The sequence below is a fragment of the Drosophila subpulchrella genome, chromosome 2L, assembly GCF_014743375.2.
Source record: "Drosophila subpulchrella strain 33 F10 #4 breed RU33 chromosome 2L, RU_Dsub_v1.1 Primary Assembly, whole genome shotgun sequence".
NCBI classification, from domain to species: domain Eukaryota; kingdom Metazoa; phylum Arthropoda; class Insecta; order Diptera; family Drosophilidae; genus Drosophila; species Drosophila subpulchrella.
In genome coordinates, this window is record NC_050610.1 from 8769174 (window position 1) to 8786730 (window position 17557).

At 41.6% G+C, this 17557-nt stretch overlaps 4 protein-coding genes across 6 annotated transcripts; 2 read left to right on the forward strand and 2 right to left on the reverse strand.

The window, feature by feature from the left end:
* Nucleotides 1-561: 561 nt before the first annotated feature.
* Nucleotides 562-6119, reverse strand: LOC119546473 (RNA-binding protein 39). 2 transcript variants are annotated; one of them, XM_037852758.1, is made up of 6 exons: nucleotides 5987-6119; nucleotides 5808-5922; nucleotides 3204-3346; nucleotides 2398-2823; nucleotides 1439-1976; nucleotides 562-1355 (listed from the first exon to the last, which is right to left on the reverse strand). In XM_037852758.1, the coding sequence occupies exons 2-6, from the start codon at nucleotides 5859-5861 to the stop codon at nucleotides 717-719; spliced, it is 1800 nt and encodes a 599-aa protein (XP_037708686.1). In that variant the 5' UTR covers nucleotides 5862-5922; nucleotides 5987-6119; the 3' UTR covers nucleotides 562-716. The 2 variants fall into 2 exon arrangements, with proteins under 2 accessions (XP_037708686.1, XP_037708685.1); XM_037852757.1 differs by having other exon boundaries at nucleotides 1439-1979.
* A 777-nt stretch (nucleotides 6120-6896) lies between these two features.
* LOC119547859 (ras-related protein Rab-30) lies at nucleotides 6897-9129 on the forward strand. Of its 2 annotated transcripts, none has more exons than XM_037854891.1 (2): nucleotides 6897-7210; nucleotides 7345-9129. In XM_037854891.1, exon 2 carries the CDS (start codon nucleotides 7420-7422, stop codon nucleotides 8098-8100), a length of 681 nt encoding a protein of 226 aa, XP_037710819.1. In that variant the 5' UTR covers nucleotides 6897-7210; nucleotides 7345-7419; the 3' UTR covers nucleotides 8101-9129. The 2 variants fall into 2 exon arrangements, with proteins under 2 accessions (XP_037710819.1, XP_037710820.1); XM_037854892.1 differs by having other exon boundaries at nucleotides 6897-7199.
* Nucleotides 9130-12629: 3500 nt separating this feature from the next.
* LOC119546803 (mitochondrial magnesium exporter 1) lies at nucleotides 12630-14187 on the reverse strand. Its single transcript, XM_037853382.1, has 4 exons — nucleotides 13845-14187; nucleotides 13345-13777; nucleotides 13111-13287; nucleotides 12630-13054 (listed from the first exon to the last, which is right to left on the reverse strand). The coding sequence occupies exons 1-4, from the start codon at nucleotides 13959-13961 to the stop codon at nucleotides 12882-12884; spliced, it is 900 nt and encodes a 299-aa protein (XP_037709310.1). The 5' UTR covers nucleotides 13962-14187; the 3' UTR covers nucleotides 12630-12881.
* A 390-nt stretch (nucleotides 14188-14577) lies between these two features.
* Nucleotides 14578-16937, forward strand: LOC119548101 (trithorax group protein osa). Its single transcript, XM_037855190.1, has 3 exons — nucleotides 14578-15137; nucleotides 15207-15667; nucleotides 15995-16937. The coding sequence occupies exons 1-3, from the start codon at nucleotides 15084-15086 to the stop codon at nucleotides 16596-16598; spliced, it is 1119 nt and encodes a 372-aa protein (XP_037711118.1). The 5' UTR covers nucleotides 14578-15083; the 3' UTR covers nucleotides 16599-16937.
* The last annotated feature ends 620 nt before the right edge of the window (nucleotides 16938-17557 follow it).

The following is a 17557-nucleotide window of genomic DNA, read 5'->3' on the forward strand; positions in this document are numbered from 1 at the left end:
ATTCTGCCCCAACTAAATTTTAAGCTATTGACCAAGAAATATTTAAGCAGAATAAATTGAGAAAACAATAAAAACTTCCTTATTTCAATAAATAATATTGTAAATATCGACAGTTAAGACTATCACTATCAGAAGCAGGATCCTTATCGAGGTTTTTACAGCTCTACAGGGCTGCACTGGAAACCTATTGGAGGGAACCAACTACCACGCCAATCGTTATCGCCGCTTGAAACCCAATACTTATCCGATTTTATGTTTTATTTTTGATTAGCGTTGTTTTTCTACAAAATATTTGTTTAGTAAAACTAGGCTGTCTTAATAAAATGTGGGGAATTTTACAATATCCAATGTTTTAAAATCAAGGTACGAGCAAGCCAAATATCGATAGGCCATTCAGTGTCCTCACATATTTGGCGGTCAAACTAGCGAACTACAAATTAAGCACTAAAAACTAGGTTACATTCCATCAATAACTCGATCTTGCAGCATTTCAGGCGGTCTACAACATAATTTTAGTTCACGGAAATATTTAGTTCAAGGCGAAGAGTGTAAACTTTAAAGTAATTTTTCAATCCATATATATTTAAAAATGTATTTTAATATGTGCCCCTAATTTTCAGCTTGCGTCGAAAGTCTTTTAAAAAAATTGAAAATGTTTTGACCAAAAATTAGTTATCATAACGAATATTAACAATATTTGTGTCCGCAGATCCTCCCTAATCGTCGGTGTTCTTGCGCGTGAGCGCCACCAGATCGACGGCGTTGATGGAGTCCGGAAACATGGAGTGGTAGTTGATCACGGGCACATAGGCCGCCGTGATCACTCGTCCGGCAAACCAGCGTCCGTGCAGGGCGTTCACCGCCAGCACAGCAGTCGTTGTTCCCGGACACTTCACGTATACGGTGCCCGTGGGCGAGGCGGTGTCCACGTGGATGTGCAGCACCCCGCCGTGCTTGGCGCACTCCTCGAGCACATCGTCGCGGATCTCCACGTCCCAGGTGGGGTTCGTTTCCGTGCGTGGATCAAACATATTCGACAGTACGAAGCACTGCGTGGCTATCGACGGAGCCGCCTCCTGTTGCTGCAACGGCGCCGGTTGAGGAGCAGTGGCCAGGAGAGCATTGGCCGCCGCCTGGGGCACAGCCAGACCGGCTCCCTCCGCCAGCTTGAACATCAGCTGTAGGCGGCCTGTGGCGCCCAGATCGATGCCTGTGCGATCCATCTCGTCCGTGTCCAGCGAGGTGGTGTTCATGTCCAATCGCTCTGTCACATTGCCCACCTTCATGAGGCGGCCGGCCAGTTCGAAGCCGTTCAATTGTTCCAAAGCCTTTTTGGCATCGTCAGCATTGTGGTACTATGGAAAAGATAACTCCCATTAATAAGGTACAAACTAAACTTAAAAGCACAAGGGACAACCAAAATGACCCAGAAACCCACCGTTATAAACCCGTATCCCTTGGAACGACCCGTCTCCGTGTCCATGATCAATTGAATGGCATCGATCTTGCCAAAAGGCTCGAATATGCCCCTCAGCATGTCTTCGGTAATGTTGAAGTGCAGTGATCCCACGTAGAGGCGCATGGGACCCGTGTGACTCTTCGGCTGGAATGCGGGGGCCGCATTCTGGAGTCGATTCTTCTCAGCTTGCGTGTGCTGCACCATGATGGGCACGCCGAGCAGCCGCTGGCCGGAAAGGCCTAGAGCCAGGGCCACGGACTCCGGATCCTCGAACTCGATGTATGCGATGCCCTTGAAGCGCTTTGTCTTGTTGCACGTGATCAGGCGCACGTCGCGCACCTTGCCCACGCTGGAGAAGAACTCCTCCAAATCACGCGCACGCACTCGTTGCGACAGCTGGATGCAAAAGACGGTGCGGGCGTCCCGCTCCTCGGGACTCAGCTCGGTGGGCGGGGTTCGGTCGGTAGCTCCATTCGCTGGCGAGCGACGACGGGGCGAGTGGGTTCCTCGACGACGGCTGCTATAGTTGGCAAAAGAAAACATTAATTAATTAAAAATAGAACCAGGAAAGGCGAAGCCTTCATCTTATCTAAATAGCTTTCTAAATCCAAATAAAACCTCTTTATCGACAGAATGTTTAAATTAAATCTTCGTTTCCCTATGTGTATCGCCTTAAATGGTCATTAAAATTTATGCGCTTTAAAATAATAAAGATAATGATAACCATATTTCTCTTTACATATATAAAGGTGTGAATCTTTCGAAGTTCTTTTGTTTTTAACATTTTGAACTCTTGATCCATAAACTAACTTTCTTTAAATATGGGCGCTATCATTAATTTTAATCTGATTCTTAAAAATCAAAATACTATTATTAAGAGTGGGTAATAAATAAATAGAAAGACCAGAACTTGGTTGTTGCCTATAATCTCAACTCACTTCCTGTCCTTTGAGCGGGAATGACTGCGCTTGCGTTCACGGATCGGACTCAGCCGTTTGCGCTGCTGTTCGCGGGAGCGACTGCGACGGCGTTTATCCCGGGATCGATCCGGCTGCATGGGCTTGGTGCTGCTGCCGCCACGTCGGTCTCGCGAGCGTCGGTCCTTGTCACGATCGCCGCCACCATGGCGTATGCGACGATCATCGCCTCCTCCGCCACGCTCATCCCTCGATCGACTGCGTCGAGTCCTGTCGCGTTCACGTTCTCGATCCCGCTCCCGATCTCGATCACCACCGCCTTCTCTGCGTCGATCCCGGTCGGCTCCTTCGCGGTGTCGGTCGCGTTCTTTATCCTTGTCCCTTTGACTGCTGCGTTCACTGCCGCGATCTCGCCGGGATTTGGCATCCCGTGAGCCGCTTCTGCTTCTGCGAAAGGGGAAAAGTGGGTGTGAGTTAGATGGGGTTTCAGTACGAACTCTAAAAGCAACATAGATAAAAATATAAGTAGTAGGATGGTAATTATGTATTCTGATTATACCTTTAAATACCTTATTTAGTGGTTTAAAAAATCTACAGTCTTCTGTGGCAACCTGATAATGTTTAATATGGTTTTAGGAAGAATAGAAATTGCACTCCAAATATGGTAGTCTATGTTGTGGACAAACCACTCAGTTCTTTATAAGGCAAGGAAATCAACTAGCCAAATAAGCATCTTTTAATCTCGTTGTGGTTAGTACGGATCGTTCCTAGTTTGCCATGTCTTAGGGGTAAAATGTTAGGGTCCTTAAAAAGTTGATTTCACTTACCGGGACCGCTTGCTTTGCTTTTTGTGTGAGCTTCCTCCGTTCCGTGGACCATTCTCGGTGAAGTCGTCGTCGTGACCTCCGCCGCCGGGACTGCTGCCGCTGCGCCTGCGTCCACCACGTCCACCGCTGCCCGCACTGACATTCTACACAGATAGGTGTTTTGTTTGTTTTTGTGGATTGGGTGTGGGAGTGGACAGGGAGGATGGGTTGGGTCGGGCGCAAGCAATAATGTAGATACAGATAAGTGGATTATTTTTTTGTCGATCGGTTTCAGTTTTTTGTTTTTTGGTGGGTGGGAACACATAACGGGTGTTGATAGTTCGTTACGTTGTTGTCGTTGTTGAGATGTTGGTTGATTTTCGATTATATCATTTGAGTTTGTTATGATATATTATTTTTCAGTTTCGTAAATATTTTTTTTTTTGAATAAGAGAAAGCAAATCAAAGTAAATTAGTTAAATTTTTGGCATCTGCAAGTATATAAAGTAGAAATGCTTAAGTCAACAATGATCATTTGGGGATCATTGCCAATTTTTAGCAAGGTAGTAATAAGGATAATAGGTATAGATATTGCTTATACGTAGTTTTTGTAAATATATCATATATGGCACACACACAGATGGTTCACGACGGCGAGAAATGTTGTCTCCACATGGGCAAATTTCTCATGCTCATTCTCATTCTCAATCAGTTCAGTTTTGGGGGAATGTTTAGCGCTGGCTAGTGGAGTGGACTGGTTGATTGGTTCTCAAAAAGACGTCGTCTATATATATATAGGACATAGACATTATATAAGTAAGATTGTAGTGCTATAGTTTAAGAATTGCTTATTACTTTTTGTTTGTTCAAATAGATTTGGTTTTGGCTTAGCTTTTTGGGCTTTTGTGTTGGTCATTATTGCTTATTTTTTCGATTACTGTTTATGGTAAATCTGTAATTTGTAATTTGAGCGATACTTTCTTTCTTGTCTGACTGTGAGTGAGAGTAGTAGTAGTGCTGCCTGCTGCCCCAGACAAGTTAGGAGGAGTATATCTGAAATTTAGTGCACGTTCAGTTTCATTGGTTTACATAGAGCAGTAAGGTAACGAATTTCAATTGGATTGTGTTCAAAAAAACTCAAACATAAACAAATCATATTGAATACAAAATGCCTAGATATGTTTTGGTTTTTTTTTTATTGTTTTGTAATTTTGTAATTGGTTTTTTTCGCAGCTTCTGGCACATTCAAAACTTACCAAATGGTCTCCAGCTTTTTGTGTTTAGAATGACCAAAACAATCTCTAGCAACAATATTGAGCTTATTCGATTCTCTGCAAAGACATTTCACCCTTAAGAATTATTCTAGCATTTTGGTTCGGTTTGTAATTTTTTAATGGTGATTGTGTGTGGGTAATTTTTGGTTGTTCTTAGTGAGACAGCAGATAGGAAGAAATAAGAGCTTTCAACTCAAGATTGGTTTGTTCGGGGCGAGAGGGGCTTCAGTAATGTAATTCCATACTTATGAGATTGCATTTAAGATGGGTCCAAGTGTGTTTGATAAACTGTACAAAACTAAGTTACTTGACTTTATAGAAGAGCTGGACAATCTATCGGACAAAAAATATAAGTAATTTCTGGAGATTATTAATGGTAGAGATGTCTAATAGAATTGTACTATCTTAAATTCACACACTACTGCAGTAAGAACTAAGAAAACTGTTTAACCAAATAAAAGTAGACATATATTTACAGATTTAATTATGATAACAGATGAGTAACTTCATCTGGGTTTACAAAGATCCTAAATAAGAATGGCAAGGTTTTTAAACGACCTTTCTAGATAAGATAAGAAAATGGGAAGCCATAGTGAGTACTAAAAGTCCGTTTCAAACAGTCAACAAAAATTAAAGTCCAAGTTAATGATCAATATGAGATAGAAAGGTGTTAAATAGTAGACGTAATATCGTTGATTTTCGTTTTTGCATTAAATGGGTTAAACAAGATATTTTTTTTGCGAATGATATAACTCTAGAGAACCATGAGTTGGTTAAAATTAAATGCGTACTGTTTCCAGACACTTGTTACGTCGTTTTTAAATGCCCTTGCAGCCCTGCCAAATATTTTGCACCCCACTGTACCCACTGCAATGGACACGACTGTTTCAAATGCCGAGGCGGAAGATGAACAACACAAACCCACACACAGACAGATTCTCGTTGGCGAAATTATTTTCTGTATGCACGGGCAGTCATGTATGAAGTCTATAGAAAACCAAAAAAAAAAATTACGAAAATCAGCACGCAGTGCACTGTTTCGTGTGCCGGTTTCTATTTATCAACAAAATTAGGTTAAAAATCGATTTAAGACCACTTAGTATGCATCGAGTGCACATGTGTGTGTGTGTGTGTGCCCGAGACGACGACTTACATACAAACACAAAATGCACGTTCGTACACAGCGCGCCTGTGGGTGTCTATGTGGGGAAAAGAAGTATACAAACATACATATGAAGTAACTGTTTTTCATTTTGTTTTCGCAGCAAAATAATCGCATTTGTTTGGCACTTAAACCATTTGGGGCTTAATTTAAACGACTAACGCCTGATATGCGGCAGTCGAAACTTACGTTTTTCTGATACGGCGCCTCGAGCATCGCCTCCACATCAAAGTCCTCGGCCATGTTAGAAAATTTCTGTGGTTCTATCCGGGGTGCTCCGTGAAAAAAGTCCCCTGCTCGTTGTCTGGCACGTTTGGAGAAATCAAAATGTGGTTGTGACGCACAGCGCAATTCGCAGAACCACTTACGAACTCCTTTTCTGACTTTTGCGCTTGTTGGTGTACGATTTTATGAATTTTCCACCAGATTTTCCTCTACAGCGTGGCTGCTTGTTTTCGGCTTCGATGTCAATATATCGATATTTTTGGAATAAAAGTAAATATTTAAATCGTGATATTTTTTCACCAGATATATCGCTATTATCGCTACTTCTTGATATTTTTCATCAGATATATCGTTATTTCTGGCGCCGCTGTCACGTAAGTGCCACAAAACGTAAGTGTCAGCAAACGTAAGAGCCACGTAAGTGTCAGTAACATCCCTTGCCTCAAAACTTATCGATAGCGCGCCAGCGAAAGCATTCTCTAATGCTTCCTACAAAGCTAACAAGGTCTGTTCAAACTAGATGCTTTTGCATCTACAGACGAATGTCTCTTCATCTTTATTTCTTTATAGAAAGAAAATAATTATATAAAAGAAAGGAAAGAGGGCTTGACGATCGTCAGGAGAAAAATGTTAGTCACATGAGTATGACTTTTTAAGATATCTCCCAAAATGCATGCACTTTGGTCCTACGTTTGTTGATAATAAAAAAGTTTAATTACGTTTTGTCAATGATGTTTCTAATATAGGGGAAGGTGAACCGTTTAAAATCTCTTACTCTATTCATTTAATGCTACCAACTTTTGGCTAGCATTTTGGAGAGATTTCAAATATTTACTAGTTTTTCTAAGTAACTAAGATGTCCGCAAGGCATTATGTATAAAATATTTATACATTTAAAAGCTGAAAAATGGTCGATTACAAATTTAAAATATTTAAATTTATAAATTTAATAGCTGAACAAAGGTCGATTACTAGTTAAAAAAAAGTCAGAAATCCCGCTGACTGAAACAGAGCTGAATATGGCTCGAAAAAGGATGACTGGGCAACACAGATACCATCACATCGAAAAGCAGCAAAATTCTGTTGGTAAACATACGCAAGAAGAAGTCGAAGTCTGGCAAATTAATGCGCCAGCATGCAAGCGCAACCAGTTGATTGCAATTCCCTGGATACAGTGAACCTGACGGAACCCATCTGAATGGATTTACAGCCGACTCGCAGTGAGAAGCGAGAAATAAGCACCTGCAGTTGCTGTTGAGTCATCAGCTTTTAGCCAAATAGCCAAAAAAAACAAGGCCAGCAGTCGTTAGAACCACCCAACCTGCTGACCAGGTAGGACGACAAAGGTAGCCCCAGGTGAGCCACAGGTGAGAGGCGTAGTCTTCGGCGAGGATGGCGTAAGCCGATCCAACGAGCCACCACCACCCCATCGCCAAATAATCGTTACGCGTCGCTGACTAGGTGTGTCTAAACTCCGACTAACTTTCGTCTACGTTTGCAGAGCGCGCACATACACACACGCACACCACCCCAACCCAGTAACCCCAAAAACCAACCCATTGCGGCACTGGCCCCAATGGAGGACTACAAGTTCCTGTTCAAAATCGTCCTGGTGGGCAATGCGGGCGTGGGCAAGACCTGCCTGGTGCGTCGCTTCACCCAGGGCCTGTTTCCGCCTGGGCAGGGAGCCACCATCGGCGTGGACTTCATGATCAAGACGGTGGAGGTGGAGGGCGAGAAGATCAAGCTGCAGATCTGGGACACTGCCGGCCAGGAGCGTTTCCGCTCCATCACGCAGAGCTACTATCGATCAGCCCACGCTCTGATCCTCGTCTACGACATCAGCTGCCAACCCACGTTCGACTGCCTGCCCGATTGGTTGCGCGAGATCCAGGAGTATGCGAACTCCAAGGTGCTCAAGATTCTGGTGGGGAACAAGACGGATCGGGATGACCGCGAGATACCCACGCAGATTGGCGAGGAGTTTGCCAAACAGCACGACATGTACTTCCTGGAGACGTCCGCCAAGGAGGCGGAGAACGTGGAGCGGCTGTTCTACGAGATAGCCGCCGAATTGATTGGCCAGGCCAGGAGCAAGGATGGCAGTAGTTCGGCTGCGGCGGCGGCCGCCCAGCGCCAGTCGGAGGGCAGCTCCATCGGGCTGGGGAGCTTCAGTGCCAAGGCAGCGCAGAGCAATTGCTGCGGCGGACTCGCCAGCGGCGGCGGCGGCGGCTCCAACTCTAGTCAAGTGGGTTGAGCTGCAAACTGAACTGGAAACTGAGCAGCTACTCTATAAATAGTTAAGGACTAATCGTGATATTTCATTGATTTTTTACCATCAAGCTCCTCTATTCTAACACCTTTCTTCATTTGTTAAACGACCTTGATTACCGATTATCACGATTAAGATTACATCTGAGGTGAATATACCTCATGTTGATGATTTAATACCTTAACTTGATAAATAACTTTATTTCCGATTACTTTTACAGAAAAAGTGTTTAAAACTATATCTAAAAGAATTTAACTAATAACAAATAGCCCAAATTATTTAAGTTAACCAAAAATCACGGTTAAGATCCACTTCTAACCTGTGCATTCGAAACTGGAAACTGAGCAGCTAATCTATAAATAGATAAACACTAATCGTGATATTCGTTTCATCTTTTACAACGTATTGTTTTCTTATAGTCAAACAAAAAGCTCTCCCAAATCAAAGTATTTTGTTTCCTATTATTTATAAAGCCAAACTATAATTATACTAACAATTTATTGATCGATCTACAATTCTTTAAGTTGACCCCAATTATTTTGTAACCCAATTATCACGATTAATATCTACTCCAAAACTAGCTGTCAATGACTAAGGATGCTAAATATTTGTGTTACAAGAACTCCATTGGAGGTGTTTTTAAGCGCCTAATTTTATTGATTAGTATTATGTTACCGTATTGATCCAATTGTGGATCGTTTACCAAGTGAGCATCACAATCACAGCCAATGCTGCGAGAATTTATGATATCAGTAATGCTATGCACAGAATTCTGTTTATTTTAATTGTTTCCTAAGAAGTATTGCATATTTTATACATTGAATTTTTTGTATACATATACAATTTATGCATATTTATTTGCAATTATTTTTAAATATTTTTATGATTAATGTGCAATCATTTGTAATGCAATTTTTAAACGGTACTCGTAATAGTGTTTAAGGTAATTTCATGACATTCCAAAAATTAAGAAGTAGAAACTGTATGGATAGACCAGAAAACTAAATAATAAAAAAATAAATAAACTAATAATCAAGTGTTTGAATTTTATTAATAATATCACCACATAGGAAGATGCAATAATTATAATATAAAATGTAAAAAAATATTAACATGGAACATTAAAAACAATGTTGAATAACTTCGTTGTGACCGTGTCCTTTCGATATTCAGGGGCTTTCAAGGCGGCTGAGTAGATTCAAGCAAAAATTGCTCCACTCCAGTTCAGAGTTCAGACAACTCCTCCATTTCAATTTAAAGGGACCACAAATATCGTTAAGGTGTTCTGCCCACAAAATATTTTTCTCCATTACTTTGCGAGTTAGAAATCCCGCCAGGGAATTTTCGTTGTGGGAAAAATAAAGCTTTCCAATGTATTTTAGATGAAGACCGAGGGCGAGACTATTAAGGTGGGTACAATTGCTTTTTGTTTTCCTCACAAATGTAGCTTGCAGACTGTCGAGTTCCTTAAGTTTCTGACATCCCCAAACTTCAGCCATATAAAACTCCATTAATCGTGTCCAATCTTCTGATTCGCTACTGAAATCCTCAAGGTGACTTTTGGCGTTTGAAATCATATTTCTTACTTGTTGTGTACTTGAGAGCAAAGAAGTAAATTCGAAATTGACAAATACAATATTAGATGTCGTTTTGATCTCCTGTCCTTCAATATTCCATTTCTCAACTGCAGATAACCGGCCGCCTCGCCTAAAAACCATGACTCTAGACTTCTGCATGTCCACCACAAGGCCCCATTTGTTGCAGTAGTTTTCCAGCTGGTTGATCATATCTTGAAGACCGGAAACCCTATCAGAAAGAATGGCCATTTTATCAGCATACATTAGGGTGCTTCTTTGGCGATCATCGATAAGAATTCCATTTTTTAACTCATCGGGAAGATCGTTTAGATATAGGGAAAATATTAGTGCTGACAGGTCTCCACGACCCCATTGAAAATAACCAAGGAGTTGGTCTCTGTAATCCCTCTGTTCGTATATAAATCTTAAGAATCTGATTATTTTTGACGATACTCCAAGCTTTTGCAGTTTGTGCCATAAATGTGTCCTAAGCATTTCTGAAGATACTGATTCAAACTGAACGAAATACGAGTAAACTTTCGTTCCCTTTTCAGCTAACTTCATGTTGGCCATGGTAATTAAATTGTAAGCAAAGTCTGTCTTGGAGGATTTTCCTGAAAAACGAATCTGAGAATTGCTCAATATTTTTTTTTCTTTGCACCATTTTATTAGCCTTAGCTTTAGTATATTGATTAAAAGATCTGATATTGATAAAAGATTCAAACCGACGATTTGTTTTTCTTTAAATTCGTTGAAAAGATCATTGCAGCGTAGGGTTATTGTCCCAAGAATATCTTTTAGGGCGTTTTTTGAAAACTTTGGCCAAGAGCCGTGCCTGAGAGCAAAAATTACTTCCTCTGCCTTTATTTCCGAGTCCAATGTCGATTCGCTTAGTAAAATGCTGGTATCAAATGGTACAACATTACTGGTTTTCCGTCGTATTGGTGAAACCCTGGTGACTTGAGAGTTTCGCAGGAAACTAAGGTCCATTTGCAGGCAGATGGGTAGATGATCGGATCCATGTCGCGTTTGCCCCTCTTCTGGCTTATCCACTTTGAAGTCTATTACGGATGCCATTAGATTGTGGCTTACTGCTGCTAAATCGATGGTAGAATTGCCTAACGCACTGAAGTAGGTATAACTTCCCTCTGAGTCCCCATGGGTCAAACCATTAAGAACTTGAAGTTGGTTATCGGCGCAAAAGGAAAGAAACTGGCTTCCGTTTTTTCTCTTTTTATCATGAGATAGGCGACCGTTTGTGTTAGCCACACAGGGATTGGGTTCCACAGGCTGTTTTATTTCACCTATTCGAATATTTACATCGCCCATAACAATGACATTTTCAATGGGGGTTTCCTTATTCTCAAAAGCTTTCCTCACCGGCTCGAATTCTTCATCCCATCCTATAGTATGGATGTAAAGTGGAACTATATTTAGTTTTCTATCACCCATGCGCAGTTGTAGCAGCTTAAAACCATTAGATTCTACAGTTGAGTGGCCTATCCCAAACTCCTTTAGCGTTTTCCGAATGCCTATTATACACCCACCGATTCCTCTGCCACGACGAAAAACTTTCGTGGCATCCTTCCAATGCAAAAATTCAAAATCGGGTTGCTGTTTCTCGAAATCCTCGATGGCCGGGGCATTGGGAAGGGTATGTGTTTCGAGTAAGATATAAATATCAAAGTTGCGTAGATATTTGATAAAATCTTTGTTGTTCTGTTTACCTTCTAGACCTCTAATATTATAAGAAGTGATATTTAACGACTGGATTGGGGCACTAACTTTTCTTTGCGCGCTCATATTTAAGCAGTTTTAACTGTATACTTTTATAAACGAAGATTTTTCTGTCTTCAAACTGCGCTTATATAGTGAATAAACAAGTAAATACACAGAATTAAATGCAGCTACTTGCTTCCGGACATACAACTGATAAGCCAAGAAATTATAAATGAACTTGTGTAATTAGTATGATTCATTTATGTCTCACTTGGGTTTTCCAAAGATCTCTTCTTTAATAGTATATATAATATAATATAATATATATATTCAGTTTTCACTATCGTTCACTTTATTATTATCTTAGTTATTTTTTCCTTGTATAGTGTTCTGATTGGAAATAATTGCAATAACAATACTTTGCTTGTGAATTCCCCTCTAGTCTTTCGATCGGTTCTGCCTTCAAACCTATCGATGTATCTTTATATCGAAACCCAGCTAACGCACAAAGATACTTTAAATTGTAGAGTAATATATACCTATACATATTATCTACATTGTTCAGATCATACGATTTAAAAAAAAAATGATCTAAATAAATGATATTTATATTAAATAATTTGTTTATTGGTTTTTTTCATAACCATGATCATTGTTGTTTTGGTTTTAAAGATTACTTAATTTTCACTTCTTTGCTTTAAATTTATTTAAATAAAAGACTCTCTTAAATATGAATCAATCATATCATTGGTTAGCTTCACGCCAAAGAAAAATGCGCTGCTGGTGGGAATCGCACATAGTAAAATTGGGTCCGTTCCGTGGAATAAAGCGTTGGGGCCTTCTTTGGACAATAGCTCTCTGAGAACGCTTCGAACTTTGAAGGTGAACCTGGTAAAATAATTAAACATATCCTTGCAATATATTAAGACCCCTACATTTTTTATATCACCTTTATTGTGTCGAGCACATTGCACATACCACCCACGCGACCCGTGGCGATCTCCGCCTCCTCTATGGCATTATTTAAACTATCTTTTGTTTCGCCAGCTAGACTATTTGGTTCTTGAGTCATGATTACGCTTTGTGATCCCAAACAGCAGGGGAGTACGACTTTCATGATAGACGGTGCTCTTATTTGATTCAAATATTTTTCCTAAAAAGAAAAATTACCTCCTTGGCCTTTATTCCCGAGTCCAATAACAATTAGTTCAGTACAACTCTGTAGTTAAACGCGATAAGTCAAAAAGACTTAAGAATTTGTATTGTCTATTTTATGGTATGGATGTTAAGTGGAACTACATTTAGTTTAATTTTAGTTGTAGAATCTTTACGCTCTTGGTTTTAAGAGTTCAGTGAGTTATTCCAAACAATTTTGGTTCAGTGTTTAATTATAATAAAGGTTATTACTTTAATAACAACATTAAATTAAAAAAAACAGCCTCATCTATATACAAATACTTAGGCCTAACTCTAAGCCTTCAACAAATCATTGGTTAGCTCCACGCCGAAGAAAACTGCGGCCGTGGAGGGAAAGGCACGTAGTAAAATTGGGAGAATTCCGCGAAATAGAGCTTTGGGACCTTCTGTGGCCATTAGCTTTCTGAAAACGCTTCTGATGCCGTGCTTGAAAGTGCCCTCAGGTGCTGCAATTAAGGCGTTTATAGATCATTGCCCATTGAACCGATTGTGAATGACTCACCTGACTGTAGACGGCTTTTAAGTACATCGAAGGGCACGGCCAAAGTCCAAAACACAATACCAGCCGTTCCGCCAGACAGAATCGTTGATGTTGTGCTTATTTGTCCTGTTTTGGACTTCTTTCTGGCCAAATCCTGCAGGAACTCATAGGTAACAAAATAAAATCCGGTGGGCGAATCTATGGTTATAAGTGATCAGTTACTTTTAAGGAGTCTTTAGATAGCTAGTTACCAACCTCTCAGAATGCAGGCACAGGTTCCTTTGAAGAGGCTTCTAATCCCACCCTGCCTATAGAGCTTCGCGGCCGTGTCCATGGTGCCATTATAAAGTAGTGGTCCACTGGACACGGTTTGCGTCTGAAGGAGGACCTTTATCCGATCGCTGGGCACCGTGACGAGGGCGGAACAAACTCCGGCCAAGGCTCCGGCGACGAAGATCTGCGGATAGGTGAGCTTTATGTGGTCGTCCGTTTGGAACAATCTTTTGCCCGCCGCATAGACGGCAAAGTCCACGGCGTAGATGGGAGTCACTCCCAGCAGGGGAGCAGATATTCCTCTGTAGAATCCGCGTAAACCCTCTTGCCGAAAGATTCGGGCAGTACAATCTATAACTCCCTTGTAGCGGGGGGGCTGTCCGGGAAAGGGGGTGGGCATGGTTTGAAGGCGAACCTGGTGGAAAAAGGGAACATGCATATGATTACGAAGTCCAGGAAGAGCCTATAACTTTATATCTCACCTTTATTGTGTCCAAGGGATATCCGACGAGCACACTGCACATACCACCCACTCCACCTGCGATAAAGGACTTCACGGGATTGGATTTATCTCCAGGGGCGATCTCCACCTCCTCCATGGCGCGGTTTTCAGCTGTTTACGTAAACAATGTGAGAATTCCGTCAGCCTCCGTAGGAACGCACGTGTTTGCAAATCGCTATCGATGGCTTATCTGCTGACAGAGCAGTTGTTGACTTATGATAATGATGTGTGCTTCCAAATAGCGTGGGAATACAACTTCCATGATCAATCGATGCTCTTATCTATTCTATTTCTAAATATTTCATTTGTATTCCCAAAATTACAGCAGCAACAGCTGATAATGTTAACATAGCTAACATCGGGTTAACATAGAGTTATCGATGGCATTCCTTACTATGTTGGAATTAATAAAAAGAATTTAATAAAATTTAAATACAAAAAATAAATGTTAATTATGTTGAGCGGCTAAAAAATGAATTTGTTGTTGTTATCACTGATTGAAAAAGAATATTTTTTAATTTATGAAGTTTTACCTAAGCTGTTATCTCAGATTTTAATTTTGGCCTATTCAAAACTTACATTTTTATACCATCAAACTTGTCACATTTATAAATTATTTTGTCATAAATGAATTTTTGGCAGAAAATAAATGAGCGCATTTTAAATTTTCCGTTCGATGACACCATTTATCGGCATTACCTCGATATCCAGTTCCATCGACAATCGCAGCGAAACGCGGGCGACGACCACACACTTTTTTAATACAAAAAAAGGAAGAGAAGAGCCATGTTTGAGCGTTAAAAGAAATTAGTTAACTATAGTTAGCAGAAGTGGGTGGCCAAGTGCAGGGTGGCCAAAAGACGCGTAACCATTTTCCCCAGCTGCTGTGGAAAGAAAACCTCGGACGCGGAAGAAGAAGAAGAGACAGGGAGAACAACAACAACAACAACAGCAGCAACAAGAAGAAGAACGACATTCAGCAGGCCAAATTGTTGCGTATTGTTTTTTTTTGTTTTTTCAGTAGGTTTTTTGGGTGCGAATTTCGTGAAAATAGTGTGGTTGCCAACATACGCATAACTTATGTCTGATAAAAGTGCGAAGGAATCATGTATTAGTAAGAGTGCGAGCTGCAGCAGCAGGCGCAAGAGAAGAAAGTGAGCGAAAAAGCAACCCGAAGTACATATTCTAGCACCAGGCAAGCAACGTGCTTTGTTGAACGATGTCCCATGGCGAAGATGTGCTAGACAACTGGGAGGAAATCGACGAGGCGGGGGTGAGTGCCACCTGATGTCCTTTAACCTTTCCTGACAACTTATCGAACACCCCCTTTCCCTTTTCGCAGCTCTCCATGACTCTGCAAACGAAACTGCAGGCAAGTGACCCACCCGTCCACAAGATGAAGCTGCTCCAAAGGCCACAGAGCCTCCAGGAGTCCCCACAAATCCTCAGCAGCGGTGGTGGCGGTGGCGGCGGGAGCGGGAATCCCCTGCCCCGGCAGATCACCATTGCCCGAAAGCCCCAGCCACCGCCAGCAGAGGTTGATCCGTCTGCCCAGCAGCAGCTGCCCGTCATGATGGTGCTGCACAAGTCCTCCAATGAGTACGATGCGGCCAGCTATGCCACGCCCACCAGCAACCAGACCGTCAAGATCCTGCGACGGCCCGCCCAGGCGGAGGAGCGACGGGACATGAACGGGATGCGGCCCAAGCAGCCCATCAAAACGCTCAAGCAGCGCGAACAGGAGTACGCCGAGGCCAGACTCCGAATCCTGGGCGCGGCCAAGAACCCCGAGGACGACAAGCCGTTAGTATTTAGCACATAAAGACTGTGATCTTATTCCAAATCCTTTCAGTTGTAATGTTAATAACTCAATATGAGCATAGGTCAGATAAAATGGGGTGTTTCTACACTTTCATCTCTGTTTGCAATACTAACATGTAGTATATATGACTATATTCATTTGCAATTGGGTGAATCACTCTTCATTAATATTTACTTTTGTCTGGCAAATAATTTGTTTGTAAATCAATTTTTAAGAGCTCTAAAAAGCTTAAAGAAATTGGTTATGTTGTACAAGCAGTAACCCATCTATTACAAAATATCTAATGGCGTTTATTTATTTATTTTTAGGGCGGCTCCCAGTTCGCCAGCTGTAAACAGTAGCAGTGCTGGTGCAGCTGCACCGTCATCGGCGCCGCCTGCCACTCCCCCTGCTGCCAGCAGCAACAACAACGTCGTTAACAACAACGGTAGCCATCCAGCAGCGGGAATGCATCGCTCCAGTTCGGCACCGAAGATGTCCCAGGTGTCGCCGTTGTATAACAACTACAACAGCTACTTCCAGGGGCCGCACAATCAGCCGGGCCTGAATTATTACTATCCGCATAATCCGCAACAGCAGCAGCAACAGCAGCCGTCGCCCTCGATCCAGCCGCATTACAACCAACGGCTGCCGACGTACGGTGGCGGAGGATCGGGTATGGGAGGAGTTGGGATGCAGTCTCAGGCGCCGCCTCAGTCGTCGCCCAATCCACAGCAGAGCTGGTCACCTGTTGTGGGCGGATCGGTATCCGCTGCCCTTCTGCGCCAACAGTCGCTGCAATCGCCGCAGCAGCAACAGCAGAATCAGCAGCAGCTTGGCCAGCCACATCCACATCCGTTCAACGACCTAGTCCTGCGTTTGCCCAAGGGTCCTTGTCCGAATGGCTCCATTGGCTTTCAGATGCGCCGGTAACAGACTGCAGCGATGGAGAGCGACCTGTCTATTTCAATAACTTCTTATTTTCATCTTGGTACATTGATTCCAAATGCATGTTTCTATATATAAAAGAAAAAATCAACCGAAAATAACAACCCACGACTCATTCTGAGATTCTTTGTGGCCAAACATTGAGTTCAGGTTCAATGTGGCGCATGTTCGTTGCTATATCCACTGGCTAGACCCAAGCATCAACAACTATGTAAAACAAATTTTATGACGGACTATGGTAGATATTTTGTAAATTTACAACTCACACCACACAATTTTGTATAATGCATACTAATAAAACGAAACCGTAATTTTAAAAGGTGATGCAAGCAAAGAAATTAGCTAAATTGGGGCTAAATACTTAAACATACGTTTATACAATTTTATTCTAATTCTGATTATGTCGATTTTAAGAATCTGATGAAAACATATTGACGGTGACTCGTTCTGCTTATTTTTCTGCCTACCCTGATTATGGCTTATGGAGTACAATGATCCCTTAAATTACCGAGCTCCAGATCCGATCTTGTTTATTGCCTGCTGCTGTTCAATACCTAATTAATCAGCGGATGTTGATTCGAACTCGTTTTCGACCTCGCTTGCAATGGTGGGTTTTCGATCATAATACCTTGTTGGCAGTTTGAAAATATTTCGTAGGAGTAACGTACCTTCGCTCGTCCGTAATTAAGAACATCCTTTTTTTTCAATCTTAGAGTGTGAGGTAATGTTCCATTTCTATCAATTTAAAGAACTACATTTATTCCAACATTAAATTTCTGAGGGGTGACAAAAAGCTTTAAGCTTTTTATTTACATATGTACATATACGTAAATAGGCTTAAGCTGGGCTTGTCGTATAAAAGACAAAAATATCTTAAGAGGAAAAATTCCAGATCTTTCTGATGATCATTTGCAAAAATGAATAATCATGATAAGCGATGCAAT